The 24,441-nt window shown below is 42.1% G+C and overlaps 1 protein-coding gene across 3 annotated transcripts; it reads right to left on the minus strand.

Moving 5' to 3' along the window:
- Window positions 1-385: 385 nt before the first annotated feature.
- SIAH1 (siah E3 ubiquitin protein ligase 1) lies at window positions 386-23,992 on the minus strand. 3 transcript variants are annotated; one of them, XM_007992487.3, is made up of 2 exons: window positions 23,889-23,992; window positions 386-2,316 (listed from the first exon to the last, which is right to left on the minus strand). In XM_007992487.3, exon 2 carries the CDS (start codon window positions 2,312-2,314, stop codon window positions 1,466-1,468), a length of 849 nt encoding a protein of 282 aa, XP_007990678.1. In that variant the 5' UTR covers window positions 2,315-2,316; window positions 23,889-23,992; the 3' UTR covers window positions 386-1,465. The 3 variants fall into 3 exon arrangements, with proteins under 3 accessions (XP_007990678.1, XP_007990659.1, XP_007990695.1); XM_007992468.3 differs by lacking the exon at window positions 23,889-23,992 and adding an exon at window positions 5,260-5,761; XM_007992504.3 differs by lacking the exon at window positions 23,889-23,992 and adding an exon at window positions 8,469-8,660 and having other exon boundaries at window positions 499-2,316.
- Between the last annotated feature and the right edge of the window lie 449 nt (window positions 23,993-24,441).

Consider the following 24,441-nt stretch of genomic DNA (forward strand, 5'->3'; position numbering starts at 1 on the left):
TCACACAGCTGGTTAGTGGGGTAGAAATGAGACTGGCACTTAGGTGCCTGAAGTCTGGCTGCAAAACCAAGGCTCTTAACCACTAGGCTATGAAATAGTAAATTTATTATTTCATTGTGCTTTTTTAAAGAGGTGAAAAGTGGTCAGCATTTTAGTCATTCTCCTGACAGTTGTAAGAATCAAAATGTGGGCAAGGGGGCAGGGCATGGGAAAGACTGTAATCCAGAAGCCATATACCCAGTTATTTGCTGTGATTTAGAGTATAACTCTACCACACTTAAAAATGACAACACACAGCTTTCTGCTATATAATTAAAGTATGGAATGAAACAGGAAAATAACTTTGGATTTTATCAAACTTAGAGCTAAAGCAGACACAGTAAGATTTTTTTAATTTGCCAGAAATTCTTTTAATGAGAATTATAAAAGACCAAAAACATTTTTTTGCAAACTGCCTTTTTAAACAAATGATTTGCTTTTAATTACAAATACTGTGCATGACGATGCCTTCTTTTGCAAAACCAATAAATACAAGAACAAATTTTAAACATGTGATTTATCCAAGATATTTGAAAAAGGAAACAAAAGCCTGATTTGCAGTACTTATAAAAATCAATTTATTCTCTAACCTTTCAAAGATTAAGCTCAAAGGTGTGACTCATCCATAGAAGAGAGAAAGAGAGAGACCATCTTACAGATGCTTTAAATAGCTTTTGATCATTTTTCCGATGTCACCTTTACTTTCTGGAACTCATAGCTTCACAAAGTAGCTGATTTTAAAATATTTCTAATGAACTGATTAATGGGGGAAAAGAAAATATTGAACACATGTTATAAACTTTTACCATAAACAAGTATGCATATCAAAAGACACTAACTTTAAAATGGTACAAAAAAAAGTGAAGAAAAACCTGAATTACAGAAAAGAAAGTCAAATTTATTTAATGAAAAACTAAAATTAATAAAAATTAGCAAATACACACACAAAAAAGCACACAGCAGCACTATGTATTGACTCACAAAGGGGAAAAGCAGTGGCCCATGACCACTCAAGATGGCTTGTCAGTTAAAGGGAAAAAACCCAAACACGCACACACCCACGCACGCACACACTCCCACGCAAAAAAACAAAACAAAAAAAAACTATTTTTCAACAATACAATCAATCTACAACAAACACAAAACTCAGAATTATTTTACAATGCTTCCTTTCTTAATACAAAAGATGCCCATCTTGGGTGTATATACATATATTTTTTCAGTGGTTTACTGTTGACTTATTTTTAAATATATTAGTGTTACTACATGCAACTGTTTCCTGTATTTAACAGCCTTTCCTTTCATTTACCTTCATGTGTCTAGCTTCCACCTACCAAAAGAATTTTAGGTTGGCAGGCAGATGGGTGCCTTATTTTCTGTGAAACTGAAGTTTTAAACACTGGCCAGAAAATGTTTGATTGCCATTTCAACACATGGAAATAGTTACATTGATGCCTAAATTGCCATTTTCTGCAAAAAGCTGTGCAATGCTGGTGTCAAAGACTAGGCAGTCGCTATTCATAATGGCTGTTGCAATTCCTTCATGAATAGATCGAGGAGTCGCTTCCCAAGTCAATCGTCGCCTGTGACCATTTAGCTCAAGTCGGTAAGCAAAATTTTCAGCTTGCTTGCGTGTTCCTATCAGCTGTACGATTGCAAAGAACTGCTGGTGACCATCGTATTTTTCCTGTTTCTCCAAGACTAACATGAAGTGAAAGCCAAAACAGGACTGCATCATCACCCAGTCAACAGCACCAGGAAGATTAATGTCTGTAGCAAGGAAAACTATATCCTCTCCCTGTAGGGTTGTAATGGACTTATGCTGATGCATCAGATGGGGCATTACAGCATCCAGAGAGCCTTGCCATTTACAGGAAGCACCAGGGCACGGACAGGAATAAGGCCTAAACTCACAGAGCTCTTCGTGGTCTGCTTTTTCTGTGTGTGGCAGAGTTATTTCACATCCAGAAGAGGCATATTTACAGGGGAAAAGTACTGAATTAGCCACTTTCTCCATAGCCAAGTTGCGAATGGATCCCAAAGGGCCCCGGCAAGTTGGACAACATGTGAGCTTTGGGCGACAGTTGCTACAAACAAGATGGCCACTCTGACATTGAAGAATGGGTGGTAACACATAGTCAAAGCAGACCGGACACTCAAAAAGACTCGCCAAGTCATTGTTGGATGCAGTTGTGCCAGTCAGAGCAGGCACCCTCTGGGATGGTGGACACTTCGAGGTACCGGTAGGTAATGCTGTAGCAGTCTGACGGCTCATTTCTGAAATAAATACATAAGGAGGCAGGAGAAAAATAATTATAACCATGACTTATTTTATAAATAATGTTTACATGCCAGAAGTACTTTTAAAGTTTCATGCAAAATTTACTGAGCAAAAGAGAAAGAAAAATAAATAGAATTTAAAAAGTAACATACTAAAAAATAAAATTACACTGAATGTGCACTTTATTAGGATCTGTACATTGGATAAGCTCTCTTTTCAAAATATTCCGTAAAACATTTGGAACTCCCTTAATCGTCTTCGGATAGACTACATGGAATAATAAATGCTAAAACAGAAGATGGACCATAAACAACTAGAGAAACTATACAAGGAACTGAAGTTTAATCGAATCTCTTTTGCTAGGACTCTCTCCCTGAGACTCCCTTACTCTATTTCTTTCTAATTTGGAGTCAGCTATTGATAGGTACAGGGAGTTACAGGTGAAGTCCTGGATAAAATCGGCACTCTGTATCCACACGGTCTGCATCTGAGGACTTCGCCACACCCATGGATTGAAAATATTCAGAAAAATTTACAAATAATACAAAATTTTTAAAATACAGTCTATAACAACTATTTACGTATTACTTACATTGTATTAAGTAATCCAGAGATAATTTAAATTATACAGGAGAATATGCACATACATATACGACACCATTTTCTATCAGGGACTTGAGCATCCTCAGGTTTTGGTATGGGGAAGGGGGTCCTAGAACTAATCTTCCGAGGATACCGCAGGATGAGTGTAGTTCCAATGCCAAAGAATCAGAGAACCTTCCATTAATTCTTCCTAATGGTAAGCCATTATCTACTCTAGAGGTGTACTTTGGGAATGAGGGGAGGGGTCACAAGGGGAAAGGTCTGCTGCCATCCCATTATCCATCTTTACCTAATTAAGTCTTTCCCCAAATTATCATCAGCCAGGTATTAATCTTATTTCTTACTGATTAGTGCCCACCTCAAGAGTGAGGGGATGTACTCGCTAGTGAAGGTAGCAGAAATATAAAAATAAACACACAACAAAGGTGAAGGGAGACATGGGAGAAATGGAGGGCCATCTCAAAACTTTTTAGTCTGGTAGAGAAAGTACATCTTTCTGTTCTACTTTCAATCCACAATATGTATCAGACATAATGAACAAAGGAGGAGAGTCAGGAAGAGACAGTGAAAAAGGAAAGAATAAAGATGATAGCACGGCAGAGATAATATACCATACTGGGGGTGGGGGATGAAGTCAACAAGTGAAGAACCCCTTGCAGCCTAGGGTTCTCCAGGGTTGCTGAAACATTCATCAGCAGAGTAATCAACATTATTTAACAGGTAAATGTCATCTGGAAGAAATAATCAACAATGTAACTACTCAAGCTGAGTCAAACATAAAACAACCAACTTTTCCCAGGAAGCTACCTGGGCTGGGATATTGCAGGCCACTATTTGTCTTGGGGGTGAAAAAAAGATCAGTCGATGTCCTAAGAGTGCACTCCTAGTACCTCTACTAAGCCATATTCTTTTTTTTTTTTTTGAGATGAGTTTTGCTCTTGTTGCCCAGGCTGGAGTACAATGGCGCCTGCTCACTGCAACCTCTGCCTCCCAGGTTCAAGCAATTCTCCTGCCTCAGCCTCAAAAGCAGCTGGGATTACAAGCGCCCACCACCATGCCCGACTAATTTTTGTATTTTTAGTAGAGACGGGGTTTCACCATGGATGGTCTCAAACTCCTGACCTCGTGATTCCCCGGCTTCGGCGTCCCAAAGTGCTGGGATTACAGGCATTAGCCACTGCGCCTGGCCACTAAGCCATATTACAAAATTAAAGCTTCAAAATTAATGTTTTAACTCAATTATAGCCATTATTCTGTTGCAGGGAACTTTTAAGAAACAATGTTGGTTACCAATGTGACCAAGTAAATCCAACTTGGTTTCTAGATTACCCAAGTGGTTACCAACTGATAGCTTAAATGAGGGCTTAGGGTGAAGGAAAAATAAAGATTAATTCCACATCACTAAAAGGATATTTTAAAGTTCAAGAGGCAACAAAAGTGACAGAATTCCATCATAATGTGTCTCATCATACGGACTCAGAACATGAATCAACTCTCATCTGAAGCCCAGTGTGACCCAGGTGTTCTGTCCCCTGACAAAGGACTATAAAGGAGCTCTCCTGTAATCCAGTTTCCCTCTGAGTAGATTCTTTGTACATATGACATCCATTTTATGTCACTTGTAAAACAGTGGGCTCAGTATTGCCAAAACACCCTGGCTGTATGCTGTATGCCTACTGCATGGTCCCAGTTTACTTCAGTAAGCAGCATAACAATTACAAAGTGGTTCCTTGGGCACAAAACAGTCTAGTCAACCAATGCCTTTCAGATTACTAAACCAAACCAAGGAATCACATCCAAGGGCAGTAAACTCAGTTTATATTTAACACAATGTAGCTACAGACCAAGAAAAACACTGTTGTTCACAATTTCTTGACCTAGCAATAGTTATACATTTATCATCAACAGTTCAGGCTCACAATACATCTTTACCATTTTCCAAACACTATAGAAAACACATTTTAACTCCTATTCAAAGTGTGAAAAAGAACTGAAATGTGAACGGTATTTCTTGTGAATGGAGGTATTACAGGACAGCAACTGCTAAAGTCTCTCAAAGCTCCAAGGGTGGAACCCAGCTCCATCTTGAAACAGAAAAGGAATCCCAACCACACAGCCGCCCTGCAGTAGGAACTAAGGACAGCCCTGCAGAAGTCATGACGTAACCTGAAGTTTGATTTAAACATAAAAAAGCACAGCAACCCAAATGAAACATGACTGAGAACCTCGGAAACGGCTGGATTCTGCTGCAGCCATTCCCTAAGCCAGACAGGTTCCACTGACTAATAGCGTTCAAGCTTCATAGCCTCAGCAACCTATCCTCTTAATGTCAATACCTTTTCTCTTCCTTGTCCTGGCCGCTGGTAAACATGTGAACAAGACTCCCCTCCAGGAGTACAGAGAAGGTGGAGTAGCCTTTCCCGTCATGAGAAGTCAGGCCGCGCATTGCGTTTCCCCCAAGAAGTAAAGGAACAGGCCCCTCCTGGGCACTTTCTGCTCCTAAGCACAGAAGACCCAAATTCGCGTCTGAGGTCAGGATCCAAATATCCATTTACTTCTCAGAAGCACGAGTTACAGAGGTGGAGAAAGGAAGCCTTCCCATCCCCAGGAGGCAACCACACCTCCCTGTGAGCTCAAATTCGGCTGCATCTCCAAAAATGGGAGCCACAGCTGCGCTGTCCTCCAGTGTGCCCTAAGCTTTCGTCTGTCTCCCAAGTTTGTCTTCTCCAGATTCACTCCGTAGGCTACTGCCCAGCTGCGGTGGAGGCCGGGGATGCAGGGGGCGATGCGCTCGCTGCGAAGGAAGTGCGCTCCCTGAGCCAGCTCAAGGGCTACTGCAGAAGCCTGCCTGCTGGAGAGCCACTTGGAGCCTCGGCCGGGGCTGGGCCTGCGTTGGGAACGCCCACTCCAACCCGGGGCGCCAGGGCCAGCTCAGGGCGCGCAGCGCGCAGGGCGGTGCCCGTCTTGCTCGCGCAGGGGTGGGGCTGTGCCCGCAAGCCCCGCCCCGCAGCCCAGGGCGGGGCCCCGCCACCCCGCTGTTGACCCCATCCCACCCCAGCGACATCGAGCCTTCCTCAGCATTTCCACCAGTTTAAAATTAGGTAGAACCATGCTGTTTTCGGTAGGTCACAACAGTCGAATATCGGCAGTTTCTCACGGTTTCGATCTAAGAGCTACAGCGTATCTGGGAAATGCGTGCCCACACCGGCGCTACATTCCCTGTTGGTTCATCGTGCAAACTCTAAATTTTTAGAGTGAAAACATTCTCCCTAATTCATTCAACAGCTATTTACCGGGCATCAACTACCATATTTACTCAATTCTAGCTCACTTCATTTCTACTCCTATGGGCACTATATTTTAAACTCTCCTTCCCCGCTGTGAAAAGACTTCGCAGGAAAAGTTGTAAGCACACTTCTGCCACATTAAACTCCTACTTAAACCTCCTAAGAGATTATACTCTTCCCACTCTGGGAAAGCCATCTTAAATGGCCTCATTAAACACAGAGTAGCTTGTTTTGTTTTTAAACAAGCATCACCCTTGCCCCAATAAAGTCCTGGGCCTCAGATTTGCATTGCATCAGCTAGTGCGTGCAGAGGTTTAACCTGTCATTACATCATGCTTAGGGCAGCCTCCAAATGCAGCAAGAGCTGGCAGGGAGGAGTGAACCCAATGCAAGGAACTGCAGATTACCCACTTTCAGCAAGAAATTTTAACTCTACCCACTTCCTCACTCTATTAACAGTGTGTCCAATCACCTCAACCTCATTTTACAATACAGGCTACACAAAACATTAGGAAAAGAAATATAATTGAAAATAGACACAGTCGTGCCAGAACTATTTTTTTTTCTTTTTTCTTGAGACAGGGTCTCACTGTTGCCCAGGTCTGAGTGCAGTGGCACAATCTACACTCACTGCAGCCTGGGTCTTCTGGGCTCCAGCAATCCTCCCACCTCAATCTCCCCAGTAGCTAAGACCACAGGCTGGCACCACCACTCTCGCTAATTTTCTTTGTATTTTTTGTAGAGACAGGGAGTCCCCATGTTGCCCAGGTTGGTCTCGAACTCCTGGACTGAAGCAATCTGCCTGCTTGGCCTCCCGAAGTGCTGAGCCACTGTGCCCGGTCTGTATTTTTATTTTCTAATATTTATTCATTCAACAGGTCTTAAATTTCCCTAGAGAAGAAAATTTCATATATTTTAGAGAAACTTCCACAGAACTATGAGAGAACCAAAATGTATACAACAAAAAGATGACTGATTATTTCTCAAGCAAAAGATATTTCACTGTTTACCAGACTCCAAAAGATCTGTACAGAGCCTTACAGCACACTCTGAAAACCACTCATCTATAGACAGGCCCCTCTACTTAATTATGTATGAGGATACCGGTGATTTTTAGCTATCTTTTCTCCAAAGGGGACAATAAACTGCTTTATAAAGTCTGATTAACAACTATGAAAACAGTCAAAATGAGCAAAAAATAAAACATGTTTATTCTTAATTTAGTATAAAACAACAAAAAAGAGCCGGGCATGGTGGCTCATGCCTGTAATCCCAGCACTTTGGGAGGCTGAGGTGGGTGGATCACCTGAGGTCAGCAGTTCAAGACCATCCTGGCCAACATGGTGATACTTTGTCTCTACAAAGTAAATACAAAAATTAGCTGGGCATGGTGGCGTGTACCTGTAATCCCAGCTAAGGGAGGCTGAGGCGGAAGAATCACTTGAACCTGGGAAGTGGAGGCTGCAGTGAGCCAAGATCGTGCCACTGTACTCCAGCCTGGGCGACAGAGCAAGACTCCGTCTCAAAAAAAATAAATAAATAAGGATAGGATGCGATTATCACTACCCCACCTCTAGTAACAAAAAAATTATTCTTAGAAACAATAAAATATAAAGTACAGGTATCAGATTACAAATTTGCTCTTTCCATTAGAAATCTTAATTAAATAAAACTCCTCCATTCAAAACACTAAGGTTTTTCTTGTTCCCAGAATGCCTTTTGGTTAAAAGGGTGCTTTCCAAACTCATCTGACATTGTGGCAGGTATTATGTAGAAAATGTTTTACGTTAAATTTACGTTAATTAAACACTGCTTCTATTTTAAGATTTATTTGCTTCTCACACAATGACAATATTAAGGCAAGTCTCTTAAAAATTCAACGAGTTAAAAATGCCAAAAGTTAAAAACTCAAGCACTGTTATAAGATAATGAGGACAATAAACAATCTATAGTTTCCAGAACTGTAGCAAAGCAATAAAATGATTTAAAAACTGTATGTTTTTCCTAAAACCTCCATTTTTCCTGAAGATAATTCTGAAAACTTTGCAGCTACAGAAGAAGTTACTAATAGGTCTAGACAGATTGATTACTGGAGATGAGGGAAACCCAGGAAAACTGCTGTCAACAGAAGACAAAGGAAAGGCAAATCCCGACTTAAATGCGTTAAAGCAAAATACAACCCCTTGCTAAATCATTTTATTTTGAGGCTTCCAACCAAGCTAAACATTAGCATATACATGGGGTTTGGTGGCTCATACCTGTAATCCCAGCACTTTGGGAGGATCACTTGAGCCCAGGAATTTGAGACCAGCCTAGGCAATATACTGAGACCTCATCTCTACAAAAAAAAATACAAAAAAATTAGCTGGGTGTGGTGGCATCCGCTGTAGAGCCAGCTACTTGGGAGGCTGAGGTGGGAGGCTCATCTGAGTCTGGGACGTAAAGGCTGCAATGAGCTATGTCTGTGCAACAGAGTGAGACTCTGTCTGGGAAAGAATAAAATAAAGTGTAACATCCCCCCCCCCCCCAAAACAATGCAAGCCCTTCAGCATGCCAATAGGAAAACTTTCCCTTTCCCACCAGGCACAATAAAGATTGTACTAAACTCCTAACTTTGTCAAAGCAATTAATCAAACCTAACTACCCTTGAATCCTTAATTTTGTGGTGTAATCACAATACTTCAAAGAAAGTTTCTGAAAGGATTACGAAAGTGATTAACTCTCCATCTTAGTCTAAGTCTGAAGCTCTTGCATAAATTCTGCAGCTTTGAATCCTGGTCACAACCCCTCTTCCCTAAGAACTAAGTAAACTATGCCCACTGTCTTCTGCTATTCAGTGATGTAGGTGAAAAGCCTAATGCCATTTTCATTCTCAACCCTTTGCAGATAACTTTCTGATATGCTAAAGCATTTTCCAAAATATACAGGTATCCTCAACCTCCAGCAAGTGAACAGAGACTGATGGCAAGAATGGCCACTCCCTTCCCTTTCCCTTAAGTAGGAAGAGCCACATAAATTTTGATTACATTACTCTTGTAACTTCTTAACTCCCTCTATATAAGTTTTCATGCTTAATTTTCACATCTTTCCTTGGACCTTGATTGTTGGTTGTCTAAACACAGAGGCAAAGTGGAGGCTTCCCTTTATTCTCATTAATGAAGAATTGCCCCAAACATGTATTAAGCACCTACTAAGTGCCAGGTATACTCCTCAGTGGTTTACATATGTTCTCATTTAACCTTTCCAAAGACCAAAGTTAGACATTTATCCCCACCTTACTTAATAGATTTCAAGGCCAGGTGTGGTGGCTCCCACCTGTAATCCCAACAACTTTGGAAGGTCAAGGCTGGCGGGATCACTTGAGGTCAGGAGTTTGAGATCGGCCTGGCCAACGTGGTGAAAACTTGCCTCTACTAAAAATACCAAAATCAGCCAGGTGTGGTGGCAGGTGCCTGTAATCCCAGCTACTCAGGAGGCTGAGGCACAAGAATCGCTTAAACCCGGGAGGGGGAGGTTGCAGTGAGCAAGATTGCACCATTGCACTCCAGTCTGGGCAACATGAGTGAAACTCCATCTCAAAAAAACAAAAAACAAAAAACAAAAAACGAGTAAGAGCAAGCTGGCACATGCCTGTAGTCTCAGCTACTCAAGAGGCTGAAGAGGGAGGATCATGTGAGCCCATGATTGTGTCTGTGAACAGCTACTGCACTCCAGCCTGGGCAATACAGTGCCTTGAAATAAATACGAGCACAGCCAGATGTTTTGCTGTCTCGAATCTCATCTTCTTTTGAATAACCCTAAAAGACAGTATGTATGTTCTCCTTACTCACCCTGGTATGAAATATTTAATTTAGCATTCAAAACATCTTTTCCATATTTACAAAAAGTTGTCAAGAAAATAAACTTCCTAGTCTTTAAATTAAACCTTTACTTTCCATCAAAGTGACAGAATCACATATTCTAAGTCTGCCATTAAATTATTAGATATGAAATCAAAGCAAAGTGAGTACCATGGAGACGAAAGAGCAAAGAGCAATAGAACCAGGCAGAGGGTCAAACAGGCTTTTTCAACTTTTTATTTCATACCACACATTACTAAAAAAAATTTAAATAACCTTAAAACTTCTTAGCAACACACCTGAAATTAAAATTATTGAAACTATGTCAGTCTTGATTACGAACTAATCTGCAATATAACCAAGTCTCAGTGTCTAGATAAAAGCATTCAAATACTACTTACTTAGTTATCTGAATACAACCATTTACTACCTTATGTTTTATATTCTCTCAGGATACAAAATTCTCAAACATTCCAGTGCACACTTGCTCTTATACTCCATCTTGGCATTTAAGCTGTGCTTTTTAAAACCTTACTTATAAAATTCATGGTACCTAGTTCTACACTCTACCATACAACACATTCAACTTCACATTCCATCTGACAAATCTGGCAGGTAAGCATGTACACACACACACACAGAAAAAAATTTTTACAGCAGATCAAAATTAGCAGTAATCTATAGAGTTTGTGATACTACACTAAGCATAAAAGAGCATATTGCTAGGAAGACTAAAGAAATTAAAGAAACAGGGCAAAAAGTCACATTAGCAAGTCCAATACATTTTGACTGATGACTCTTTACCAGTAAAATAGAAGTAACAGAATTTACAGGAAAGAAATGCCATCTTTTAAAAAATCATGGAGCCTTATTAAAATTCAATTATATTCAGTTGAAATAGTTACAATCTGTGTTGACAACAGCAGTACCACCTGAAACTCTAGCCAAACCATTTTAGTTACTTCAACTAAGGATGTAACACAAGAATTAACAACCTATACTAATTTCCCTCAAACTAAGGAGTTTCACAAGGAGTTCACATTTCTCTAAAAATTTAATATTTTACTTTTGTATTTTTAATAGTCTAAAAAACATATCAGCACATTCTGAATCATCTGAATACACCTGCTAGCCATGTAATTAAATGCCTCTATTCATATTTATGGCCACACGGGCTCTAAGTTGGTCCTATAGTACTCTAATTACACAAGCTAAAGAGAAAAACTGAGGTAGATCTAACACATAAATAATTCATTTGTGTGACGCAAAATGCCACCATGGTTTCCACTAAAGCACTTATATGTCAGTGAAAAAATTAAGATTTCATACGACCACATGATACAGGGCAATTAAGGTATGCTTAACTCAAAAAGAACCTGCCTGGTAACAGTCAATTTTGTAACCGTAAGTCAACCCCATAAGTGCAGTTTCAAGACTAAAATTCAGCCAACAGTATCCAATATTTTACTGAATCAGTAATTTGAATTTCAATGGTTCTGTGGTTTTGTTTGTATTTAAATTGCAAGTTTTGAACTGTCAGCAACACCTGACAGAGTTGACGGATCACTGGACTCCTGCTAATACTCTGTTTGCCGACTTCACATACTCTTGGTTTTCCTATCTCACCAGTCACTCCTCAGCTTCCTTTTATTCCTGCTCTTCTCCCCAAGTTATTGAAATTGTAGCTGCCTATAGATTACTGCAATCTCTTCCAAACCAGTCTCTCCCTGTTTCCATCCTTGTCTCCCACCCTTACACCCTAAGATGTTCTTTTATGTGCACTGGTACTTTAATGATCTCATTCAGTCTCCTAGTTTTAAATTCCATCAACATGCTAAGGATTTCAAAATTTTTATCTCCAGCCCAGATTTTAAAAATAAACACAACCCTCCAGATTTGCCTGAAACCCCAGATTTGTACATCCAACTGCCCCTTCAGGGGGATGGCCAAAGAGAAACTCCTTATCACCTCCCAAAGTCTCTCCACTCAGAGTCTTCCTTATTTCAACTGACAGAGACTCCATCCTTCCAGTTACTCAGGTCAAAAGCCTTCAAGTCAGCCTTGATTCTTCTCTTTCACAACATACATCTAAAACAGTCAGGAAATCTTATTGTACCTCCCTTCAAAATATATTCAGAATCCAACCATTCCTCCCTACCTCTACCACTACCATCTAGTCCAAGCCACCAGTATCTCTCATCTGGATTACTGCAATATCCTCCCAACCAGTCTCAGTTTCCAGCTATGCCTCTCACCCTCACCACCTAATATGTTCTAAGAACAGCAATTAATTAATCCAGCTCCATTTTATATCAGATGACATAAATCTCTGCTCTATACCCTCCACTGGCCACCCATGTTAGAGTAAAAGCTGAAATCCTAAAAATAGCCCATAAGGGGCCAATATGTATACGGATACAATATGGTGCTGTGTTCCCATTACTCTCTGACTTCATCTCCTACTTTGTTCCCCTTTACTCATTGCACTGACTTCCTTGTTCAATGGCAATGCTAGGTTGTTCCTTTGGGTCTGTGCCTTAAAATACTTTTCTCCTGAATATCCACGTGGCTAACTCCCTAACTTTCAAATCTTTACTTGTTACATTCAATGACACTCTCTCAGACCCTCTATTTAAAATAGCAAGCAGCACCCTGTCCACTGCCCCTCTGTGTACTCCTAAATCTTTGCCCATCTCACGCCTCCTATTCTTTTCCCCCCGCAAAGAATGTATCATCTTCTAACAGACTACATAATTAACTTACTATTTTTTATTTGTTGTTATAGGCGCCCCCTGTCCTCAACTGGAAGGTAGGACTTTTGTCTGGCTCAATTATGTATCCCAAAAACTTAATACAGTGCCTGGCACATAGTACAGGCTCTAATAAATATTTTTTGGGTGAATAAATAAATCAGAAAACAAGAACTTTGGACTTTTGGTCAGCAACATCCAGTGTCAGAAAGCAACAGAACAATGCTTTTACAATTCTCAAAGAAAATTATATCCTAGAATTCTATACCCAATTATCCTGAAAGTGTTGAGGGCAGAATGATGATGCAAGGTTTCAAAATACTACCTACCCTGGATACGTTCTTAGGAAGCTCCTGGAAGATAAGCTCTTCAAATACAAGGGAAGCAACCAAGAAAGAGAACAGGGTTACAATAAACAGAAGACTGCATCTAGGAGAAAGGTAAAGAAACTACTGAAGATAATGACACCTTTATGCTAGAAGAGGGCAACTGAAGGCATCCAAACAACCTGATGGAACATTTAGACAAGCGGCAAGGAATGTGAGGTAGCATTAACAGTAAGCACAAAAGAAAACAAAGCCAAAATAGGAAGGAAAAAAAAAGGTATTACCAATAAAAAATACAAACTAAAGAATGCAGAGAAAGAAGTATCAGTTTATTACATGGCTCAAACTGTGAATAACTTTGACAGGATAATGCAAATAAAAAACTGCAGTGTTACTAACTAAATTAGGAATGTAGGAATGAGAAAGGTATGCATATGTGATGGGGGCAAGAAGAGTTAAAGTCACAAAAGGAAATCAACAAAGAAAGCCAAAAACTGAAATCTAAAAACAATAGAGGCATGTTATTTAAAGACAGATAAATGCAAAAACAATAAGCTAAAAGAGGTCAAAGTGATGACTGAGGCAGGAGAATCACTTGAACCAGGGCATGGAGGTTGCAGTGAGCCAAGATGGCGCCACTGAACTCCAGCTAGGGTGACACAGTGAGACCCTAAATAAGAAGTCTATCCTCTAATCCACACATGTTGGCAAAGGAGTGGGTATGTATGGATGCCTGTTTGTAACAGTAAACTGAAAATAGCCCTATCCTAAGAAAGCAGTTAAATTACAGTCCACAAAACAGAATACTGTGCTGCCTTTTTTAAATAAAATGGACTCATATATATCAGACCTACTAACATGTAAGAATCAACTGTTTAAACTGGGGGGAAAGGCCGGGCGCAGTGGCTCACGCCTGTAATCCCAACAACTTTGGGAGGCTGAGGCAGGCAGATCACTTGAGGTCAGGAGTTGGGAGACCAGTCTGGCCAACATGGTGAAATTCCATTTCTACTAAAAACACAAAAATTATCCAGGCATGGTGGCAGGCACCTGTAATCCCAGATACTAGAGAGGCTGAGGCAGGAGAATTGCTTGAACGCAGGAGGAGGTGGAGGGTGCCATGAGCTGAGATCAGGCCACTGCAATCCAGCCTGGGCGACAGAGCGAGACTGTCTCAAAAAAAATAAACAAACAAATGGGGGGGCAGAAAAAAAGCCACAGAATATACAAATTACAATTTCATTTAGGTTTAAAGAAAAAAAAGGTAAGTATAATAGATATGCACATTGATGTATCTATTTTCATGTATGTATGCAGGTATGTAGCATGTAATGAAACAGAAAAGAAACTGGAAGGACATCCAAACTGCAGAATGTAGTTTAATGGTTTAAGATGCAGGATCAAAGGGAGAGCAAGTCTGGAATTAGACACCAGAGAGATGGGACCACTGAACTAGAGTCACACGAAGCATCAAGAACTGTAAGAAACAGAGACTGTAAGCACAAATTTCATCGTTTGAAATTACAGTACACAGTTCAAACATTATAATTCTTACAGGTGATAATCATGAGAAATACTACAAGAATTTAGGTCAGATCAAAGAAACTAAAATATCTTTGGCTGAGTAGAACAAAAAAAATGTGAAGCACACACAGACTACACTAAAATGTCTACAATGGTTACTTTTTAGTAATCAGATTATAAATAATCATTTGGGGGTGAGGGGGGATTTCTGTATTTCTCAAATGTTTCATAAAATTATTGGCAATAAAAAATACTACACTTAAAACTTTTAGTGCACATTTTATGTTTCCACATTTTCTGTTAATGAATTACTAGTACTTCTACAAAATATAAAATACAGAATTCAAGAGCCGATTTTCTCCTTGCTTTCACTTTTTTTCTTAAAATTCCTCAAACAGATGGATACTTACAGGAAACTTAAAACCAGCCTATTCACAAAAAGCTACGTATTTTGTAGACGTTTTATTTTATACTATTAAAAAAATCTTAATTTTTTTTTTTTTCTTGAGACAGAGTCTCGCTCTGTTGCCCAGGCTGGAGTGCAGTGGTGCAATCTCAGTGCACTGAAACCTCCACCTCCCAGGTTCAAGCAATTCTCCCGTCTCAGCCTCCTGAGTAGCTGGGATTACAAGCGCCCGGCACTACACCTGGCTAAAAATATCTTAAATTTAACATTTTAAAAGTTAACAAAATTTATGATAGCCCCCCTTTCCTCACAAACTCAAAAGAATACAGTCTGCAAAAATTAACTAACATCTATATAGACAAGTTATCCGAAGTTGTTCTAAAAAAGCTAAATCAGGGCCCTCGATAAATTTTTAAAAGTAAAGCTACCTTACCCAACAAGCCTGAGCACTGGTCAAATTCAAAAGAGCAAAATTCAATGCGAAATACAAAGGAAGGAAACCAGCAAGAAGATTTTAACAAGGAGAGGATTATTTCATTTTGTTAAACAAATTATTGAAGCAGTCTTTCCAAGGTAGAGTCTTCGCGAGACGCTAGTATACACTTACATTTACTGTACCAACCATCACTAGACCAAGGTGGTCGATGTGACACTAATAACTATACCAAGTATAGTGAAATATTTTCTACAAAATTCAAGACTGGCACTGAATTCCTTAAGAAAATATTTCTCACTGCAAGATCTGTTTTATAAATATAATTTAGTTCTCCAAAGGTTTTTCTCTTTCTAGTTCATTCCATATGTGCCCAGACTCCCTGTTCAAAACAAAAATGAATAAGCAAAAAAAAACAAGTAAGTTCAAACATGACTGGGCAACCACAAACCTAATGAAAGGTTTCTGCCAGCATTATTCTGGTCATACCTTGTCTATAACATTAAACCTAAAGTTCTGAAAGGTTTTTTTTGTTTGTTTGTTTTTTTGAGATGGAGTGTTGCTCTGTTGCCCAGGCTGGAGTGCAGTGGCATCATCTCAGTTCACTGCAACCTAAGCCTCCTGGGCTCAAGTGATTCTCCTGCCTCAGCCTCTGAGTAGCTGGAATTACAGGGGAATGCCACCACGCCCAGCTAATGTTTGTATTTTTAGTAGAGACAAGGACAGGGCTTCACCATGTTGCCCAGACTAGTCTTTAACTCCTGACCTCAAGTGATCTGCCAGCTTTGGCCTCCCAAAGTGCTGGGATTACAGGCGTGAGCCACCATGCTGAGCCTCCTGAAGATTTAAGGAAAAAAAAATCATTCTAGAAATACTGGTCAGAAAGTATTTGAGATTGTCAGCAAAAAGAATACGACTTAAAAAACAAAAGAAAGGCCAGGCATGGTGGCTCACGCCTGTAATCCCAACATTTTGGGAGGCCGAGGCAAGAGGACTGCTAAAGCCTTTGAGTTTGAGACTAGCCTGGGCAATATAGTGAGACCTTGTCTCTAATAAAAATAAAAACAATAATAAAATAAGAAGTACTGGGACACAAGGCTATTCAGCTGCTAACTTTGTCATGGACAAGCAAGTAATACTCCTTAATCACACAAAAAACAAAACGTTGAGTGAAAGAAGCCAAACAGAAATGAAAGAGTACAGGCCAGGCGCAGTGGCTCATGCCTGTAATCCTAGCACTTTGGGAGGCCAAGGCAGGCGGATCACCTGAGGTCAGGAGTTCGAGACCAGCCTGACCAACATGGAGAAACCCCATCTCTACTAAAACCACAAAAAATTAGCTGGGTGTGGTGGTGCATGCCTATAATCCTAGCTGCTCGGGAGGATGAGGCAGGAGAATCACTTGAACCTGGGAGGTGGAGGTTGTGGTGAGCCAAGATTGTGCCACTGCATTCTGGCCTGGGCAACAAGAGTGAAACTTTGTCTCAAAAAAATAAAAACAACAACAACAGAAATGAAAGAATACAAACTGTACGTACTGCTCCATTCATATAGGGCACAAAATTAGGCAAAGTCAATCTATGGTGTAAAAAGTCAAGAGGTGGTTTCCTGTGAAGGTGGCGGCTCCTTGTTTCTTCGATCTGGGAGGTGGTTACAATAGCGTTCCCTTTGTGAAAATTTGTCAAACTGTACACATGATTTGAGCACTTTTCCATATGTATTTAGGCTAAATGTCAACAAAATAGTTTACATTTAGAAAATAAAAGTCCTAATATTGCTCTAGGTATTCTCCTAGAATCTCCTTGAACAGCCAGATGCTAACATAAGCTAACACTTTACAGCCTCTCTCCTCTCTTTCCCTCTGCACAGTTCTTCAACCTGTCTCTCTCTACTACCCATTTGCTCCAGCAACACTCCTCAGGTCCTAGAGCAGTCCAAATTCATCTCTACTTCATGGGGCTTTTATCTGGCTGCACCTTCCATGTAAGATGTACTCCTTCCTGCTTCAAAGGGCTAGCTCCTTATCCTTGGACACCAGGTCTCCCTTCCACCCCACTGGTCACTTCAACACTTTGACTCCTTTATAGTACACTTCACAATTTGTAATTCTGTTTCTTTCTTTCTTCACTAGAAGGTAAGTGGTAATATTTAGAGAAGTAACTTACTCAATTTTTTTTTTTTTTTACAATAAACACTTGCTGTGTTAGGCAATGTGCTTTTGGATGCAAAGTAGGCAGTGTCCCTGCTCTCACGGAACTTAAAGTCACAAACACAACCAATAAGTGACAGAGCCAAGAGACACATCCAGGTCTGACTCTTAAGGGCTTGTCCTCTTAGCCACTTAATCATACTGACACTCTAGCATTACGACATGGGGGCTGGGGGCTAGGGGCCGGGGGCAAGGAACAGCAATATACTTAATAAATGTTCATGTACTAATAGAACTACGGGTTAGAGAGGTTCGGTAATCTACCCAAAGTAGCACAAATAGACATTTCAGAGGCTAAATACAATTATGAACAAAGGCACATAGATGCTAAAGCAGTGTTCAAGGAACAGAAGAACCCAGTTGGCATAGGTAGGGCAAAGAGGAAACACAGGTAATAGGGCTGGCAAAGTTTATAAGAAACAGTATGCCTTGGTAAAAACAAAACTAAAAGGCTGGAAGAGTGTAAGGACAGTGTAAAGTCAGTCACTCAATAACTGTTTACTGAGCACCACCACCTATGTTCCAGAAAGAGAGTCCTAAACTCTTGAGACACAAGGATGATCAAGTCCTCATAGAGATTACAGTCTATTTGGGGAGGCATACAACTAAAGAAAAATTATAATTCAGGAGGATATGTTACAGTGGGGCCGAGCAGAGTGCTATGGGAACACAGAGATGACACCCAATTCAATGTGCAGAGTTCACAAAGAGCTTCTCAGCTAGTGATGTCCAGGCTGAAATAATAGAGCTTAATAGGATCAGAGGGGCTTGCAAGTAAAGTCCAAAATGGCAAGGGAGTAACAAGAGAGGCCAGCTCAGGAGAGGCTATGTACTTACGAACCATATCAAGAACTTAGAGGACTTTACACTAAAGCCTTTTAAGTCAGGTTCACCTATTAGAAAGCTCACTTAAACTATAGTAGGAAAACTGACTGTAAGGCTAGAGACCAAAAGGAGATCTCTTAAAGGTAGAAGGAATGAATGCAAATGTGAAGAAGAGAGGCAATGCCAGCTTTGAGATAGACAACAGAAAAAATATCTGCAAAAGATATCTGTATCTGAAAAAGAACTGTTATCCAAAATATGCAAACGTGTCTGAGCGCAGTGGCTCAGGCCTGTATTCCCAGCACTTTGGGAGGCTGAGGCAGGCAGATCACTTGAGGCCAGGAGTTCGCCAGGCTGGCCAACATGGCAAAACCCTGTCTACTAAAAATATAAAAATTAGCTGGGCATGGTGGCTCATTCCTCTAATCTCAGCTACTCAGGAGCTACTCAGGAGGCTGAGCATGAGAACAACTGCTTGAGCCTGGGAGGTGGAGGTTGTAGTTAGCTGAGATGGCACCACTGCACTCCAGTCTGGGCAAGAAGAGTAAGACTCTGTCTCCAAAAAAAATAAAACAACAAAAAACAAACAAAAACTCACCAATGAAAAAACAACCCAACTTAAAAAAAGACAGTCAAAAAGACCTTAACTAACTCCCCACCAAAAAACAGATATACAGATAACAAGCATATGAAATGATGCTCCACATCACATGTCATCACAGAAATGCAAATTTAAAACAGTAAGATACCACCAGAGGCCAGGCGCGGTGGCTCATGCCTGTCATTCCCCACTTTGGGAGGCCGAGGTGGGCGAATCGTGAATCACTTGAGGTCAGGAGTGCGAGACTGACCTGGCCAGCATGGCAAAACCCCTTCTCTGCTTAAAAAAAAAAAAAAAAAAGGTTAGCCAGGCATGGCGTACACCTGTAATCCCAGCTACTCAGGAGGCTAAGGCAGGAGAATCACTTGAACCTGGGATGTGGAGGTTGCAATGAGCCGAGATCACACCATTGCACTCCAGCCTGGGCGACAGAGTGAGACTCTGTCCCAAAAAAAAAAAAAAAAAAAGAAAAGAAAAAGAAAATACCACTACACACCTATGAGAAAAGAACTGCTGAAATCCAGAACAGTGGTACCTCCAAATCCGGCCAAGGATACAAAGCAACAGGAACTCTCATTCATAGCTTGTAGGAATGCAAAATGGTACAGCCAATCTGGAAGACAGTTTGTCAATTTCTTACAAAACTAAAGATACTCTTCACTTTGGAAGGCTAAGACAGATCACTTGAGGTCAGGAGATCGAGGCCAGCCTCGCTGACATGTTGAAACCCTGTCTCTACTAAAAATCCAAAAATTAGCTGGGCATGATGGCATGTGCCTGTAATCCCAGCTACTTGGGAGGCTGAGGCATGAGAATCACTTCAACCCAGGAGGCAGAAGTTGTAGTGAGCTGAGACTGTGCCACTGTACTCCAGCCTGGGGGACAGACTGAGACTCCGTCTCAAAAAAACAACAACAAAACAACTAAACATACTCTTACTATCCGATCCAGCAATCACATTCCTTGGCATTTACCCAAAGGAGTTAAAAACTCATGGCCACACAAAAACCTGCAAATGGACGTTTATAACAGCTTTATTCAGAATTGCCAAAACTTGGAAGCCAACCAAGACATCCTTCAGTAGGTGAATGGATAAACCAACTGTGGTACATCTAGAAAACAGAATATTATGCAGCCCTAAAGAAATGAGTTACCAAGCCATAAAGACGTGGAGGAAACCTAAATGCATATTACTAAGTGAAAGAAACCACTGTGAAAAGGCTACATATTGTAACAGCCCAGCTACACGTATGACAGTCTGGAAAAGGCAAACCTATGGAGACAGTAAAAGTAAAAAGATAAGTGGTTGGGGGTGTGGGGATAAATAGGTGGAGCACAGAGGATTTCTAGGGTGGTGAAAGCATTCATGTATGTCATTATATACTTGTCTAAACCCATAAAATGTACGTCACTATAATCTTTGGGTAATAATGGTGTGTCAATGTAGGTTCCTCAATTGTAACAAATGTACCACTTTGTTGATAATGGAGGCGGTTACATGCGTGGGGACAGGTGCTACATGCGAAATCTCTTGTCTCTTCCCCTCAATTTGCTATTAACTTAATGCTGCTCTAAAAAATAAAGTCAATTTTAAAAATCTGCATAAGGGGATATATGGGTCTACATCTCAGTAGGCAAAAAGACTGGAGGCCAGGCACAGCAGTTCACACCTGTAATTCCAGCACTTTGGGAGGCCGAGGTGGGCGGATTACTTGAGCCCAGGAGTTTGTGAGCAGCATGGGCAAGATGGCGAGACCTGACCTGGTCTCTACAAATAATTTTTTAAAAAATTAGCCCAGTGTGGTGGCACATGCCCCTAGTCCCAGCCACTTGTGAGGCTAAGGTGGGAGGATCCTTTGAGCCCAAGAGTTGGAGGCCGCAATAAGCTATGACATCACCACTGCACTCCAGCCTGGGCAACAAAGTGAGACTCTTATCTCAAAAAAAATTAAAATAAAAGACCTGAGTGTCGTTAGACTATGGACAGTAGTAGGTGAGTAAACAAATATGTACTGAGCACTAGGTACTGAGGATATATATTAAAAACACAATTCTTGCCTTTATGCAGCAGATGTTCTAGTAACTATAGCTATGGGAACTAAATCATTTAAAGTGCATTAGAAATACTGCTATTTTGAAGAATACTATTAAGGATACTTATTGTAAAAAGGAAAATTTCATCTCCATTTTTTTGGGGGTGATGGAAGACTCTGCGGATTTCATAGAGATTTTGTTGAAAGAGAGGGCTGTACCAAAAATATCCAGATTTTAACATTTTACAAGGTGAATATGGGACTTCCACAAAATTCTGTAATAAATCTCTTTAAACAAAGAACCTCCAATCTTTAAAAACTGTGTAAATCAACTGCTTAAAAATACAATTTCAGCAGTCTCCTAAAACTTTGCAAATTACTAAACTTTGTTACCCCAGTTATGTAAGATCTGTTTTCAAAACACGATACCCACTGAAAATCCTACTTGTTATGCTATGTCATTACTGACATAGCTAGATAATTTATTTATAACTCCAATTTAACCTAATTATGCTTTTTAATTACAGATATTAAGAAAGAATATTTCTCTACAGCAATTTTTTAAGAACTTCCCAAAGCTTAGAGGAAACAGATTAATATTTAACAGATGTAAAGTACAGTAAAATTGTTTCTGAATTTGTACTCTGTGGAATACTTACCCTGAAAAGTCATCCGTTTCATATCTATTATACGTATTTCATTTTAAAATATTAAATGTTACTAAATTATGTTGGAAAGATGCCAATAACAAAAAAAACTGTTTGGCATAGTAAACTTTGGGGAACAAATTCTGGATATAATTGCAACTACCCATCCAAGATTACAGAACTCTGTATCTTCATTTAAATTTTCAGAATGAAACACTACACAACCAATTTGTGTAATCCACTTTGAGTCTCACGATCTACCAGTCTGAAGTCCTAACAGCTAACTAAAATCCTCTCCACAATAATTTGAGCCAACATTTCCCAGATAAAATTACCAGACCATTATATTTGCCACCACACTACATTCTGCTCTTCAGTAACTTCTAAAAGTGATGGTAACACCATACATACCACCATAGATACATCCAAGTATTCACTGTCCCATTTTTCCAAGTTGGTTAACTCAAGTCCTTGAAAGTGAACTGATCAATAAATCTAAACTAGCTAAAAGGAGGCCTCATTTTAATCAATTTGATTTTTTTTAATCACAAAGATATAGCCATTCAAATCCCTGGCCATAGCAATTTCCAAAATGCCACCATCTCAGCAAGTCTGTTAATTTATCATACAAATATTGTCCTTTTTAACAACAAAATGCATTGAAAGAAAAAACCCAGCACTAAAGATCTGTGACCTGATTTCACAAATTCTGGCCTATGCACTTTCATCATACCAACACATCATGCCAAGATAACCTCGTAAGCTTAGCTCTTTAACAACAGTCTTAACAGTAAACATTTGTTGAGAACTTAGCATGGGCCTGCCACTGCTTTCAGTCCACCTATTGTCATCTCATCAATTCTCAACAGGGTTGAGGTAGACACTGTCTTTACAAACCCATTTTGCAGATAAAGAAAGCAAAGCACAGAGATGTTATGTATCTGCCCAAGGTCACAAACCAGTGGAACAGGATTTGACCCAAAGCAGACAGTCGGACTTCACAGCCCGTGCTCTCAACATCCAAGTGCTAAAGAGTTAACAATTTACCCTTGACACCCGCTATAAGCAAAGCTAAATGCTCAACTGCTAGGAAGGGGCAGTCAGAGCACTGTCCTATATCCAGTATCCACGGTCTCTCTGTTTGTTCATGGCCTCTATGACTTTGGCAAAGGAGCTACACAAATCTGATTTTCCGAACACCCAAGCTGGACTTTTCTGAATGTCCGAGCGAACAAATTATGTATCTTTCCAGGAAAGGGCCGACGGCGAAAAAATACCTACGCATCGGTGAGGCCCAGCTTATTCACTTTCTTAAGTTATAAAATTGGGAGAGTTAAGAAAGGACCCCAAACTACCCGGCAAATGAAGCCTAGGAAATGCCAGGTTTATAATAAGCCAGAGCTTCCCCGGCACGCCGTTCACGCGCTCTCTTCTCTAACGACATAAACAAGGGAGGAGGCTGCATTCTTCCCACTGCACAATGAAGCCTCCGGCCGAAGCGGCAGGAAGAGCGCAGCCCCGTCCGGGACGGCTCCAGCCGGGTGTCGGGGGCAGAGAAACGAGACCGAGGCCGGCCGAGCGGCGCGGTGCGGCCCGGGCCTCCGGGCGCCGTGGGGAGGGAGGGCAGGGCCCCGGCAGCTGCCCGCACTCAGCTGACCTCCGCCATGTTGGCCGCACACCCCGGGACCCTCCACAACAAAGGCCGGCACGAGGGCGCGGGGCGCGCCGGGCGCCACCCCCGGCCGGGCCCGCCTCCCGGGCGCGCGGGGGCCGGGCCGCCGCCGAGGCCCTTCCCCCGCCCTCGGCCCGGCCGCGCGGGGCCGACCCTCACCGCCACCCCGCCGGGCCCGGGGCTCCGGGGGCGGGGGCGAGCCGGCTCGCGGAGGCTGCGGGCAGGGGAGGGGCGGGGGGCGGCGCTCGACCGGGCGGCCCGGCTCCGGCCGAGACAAAGGCGCCGCCGTGCCGACTATTGCCCGCGCCCTGGCCGGGCCGCCCTTCCCGCCCTCCGCCATTACCGGGCCTGGGCGCCCGCCTCCCGGAGAGCCCCTCGCCGCCGGCTCCTCCCTCAGGCCGGGCCCCACTTACCTGTGGGCGGAGAGCGCGCCTCGGACCCCGGTCCTGGCACCAACGCGCTCCGTCGCCAACCCCCGCCACCGCGGGCAGCGCCACCGCCTCTTCCCGGCGCCGAGACCGACGGGACACTCTGGGCCGCCGCCGCCTCTCGAGAGCGCGCCCCGCAACGGCCGCCCCGGCTCCCCCCTGGCCGCCGCCGCCGCCGCCGTTTCGCGCGTCCTCGAGCCCGCCGCGCGTCCCCGCTAAATACCACACACTGCGGCGGCGGCCATGAGGAGGCGCGGCCCCGCGCGTTGGGAGCCTGGGGGCGGGGCTTCCGCGGACGCGCGGGCGCGCAGGCGCACAGGCGTTGGCGCGGCCGGCGGCGGTCTCCGCGGGTGTAGCTGTGTGGGTCTGCAAGGGCAGCAGTAGGTGTGGGGGCTACTCGGCTACCGTTGCTGCGCCCGTGCACCGCGCGTTCAACAGATCCTGGCCCGTGGCACTCTGGCCCGCGAGAAGCTAGCGCTTGCCCGCCGGATCAGGGCCGCTTCTCCCGCTGCGCTTTGTTCCGGGGCCGCGTGACCCC

The sequence above is a fragment of the Chlorocebus sabaeus genome, chromosome 5 (genome assembly GCF_047675955.1).
Source record: "Chlorocebus sabaeus isolate Y175 chromosome 5, mChlSab1.0.hap1, whole genome shotgun sequence".
Lineage (NCBI taxonomy): Eukaryota > Metazoa > Chordata > Mammalia > Primates > Cercopithecidae > Chlorocebus > Chlorocebus sabaeus.

Excerpts from the sequence above, each read along its gene's own strand:
- SIAH1 (XM_007992468.3), bottom strand. The coding sequence starts at position 5,350 with ATGACGGGAAAGGCTACTCCACCTTCTCTGTACTCCTGGAGGGGAGTC. Across the intron at positions 2,317-5,259 it reads CAGGACAAGGAAGAGAAAAG|AAATGAGCCGTCAGACTGCT; the intron begins GTATTGACATTA and ends TATTTATTTCAG.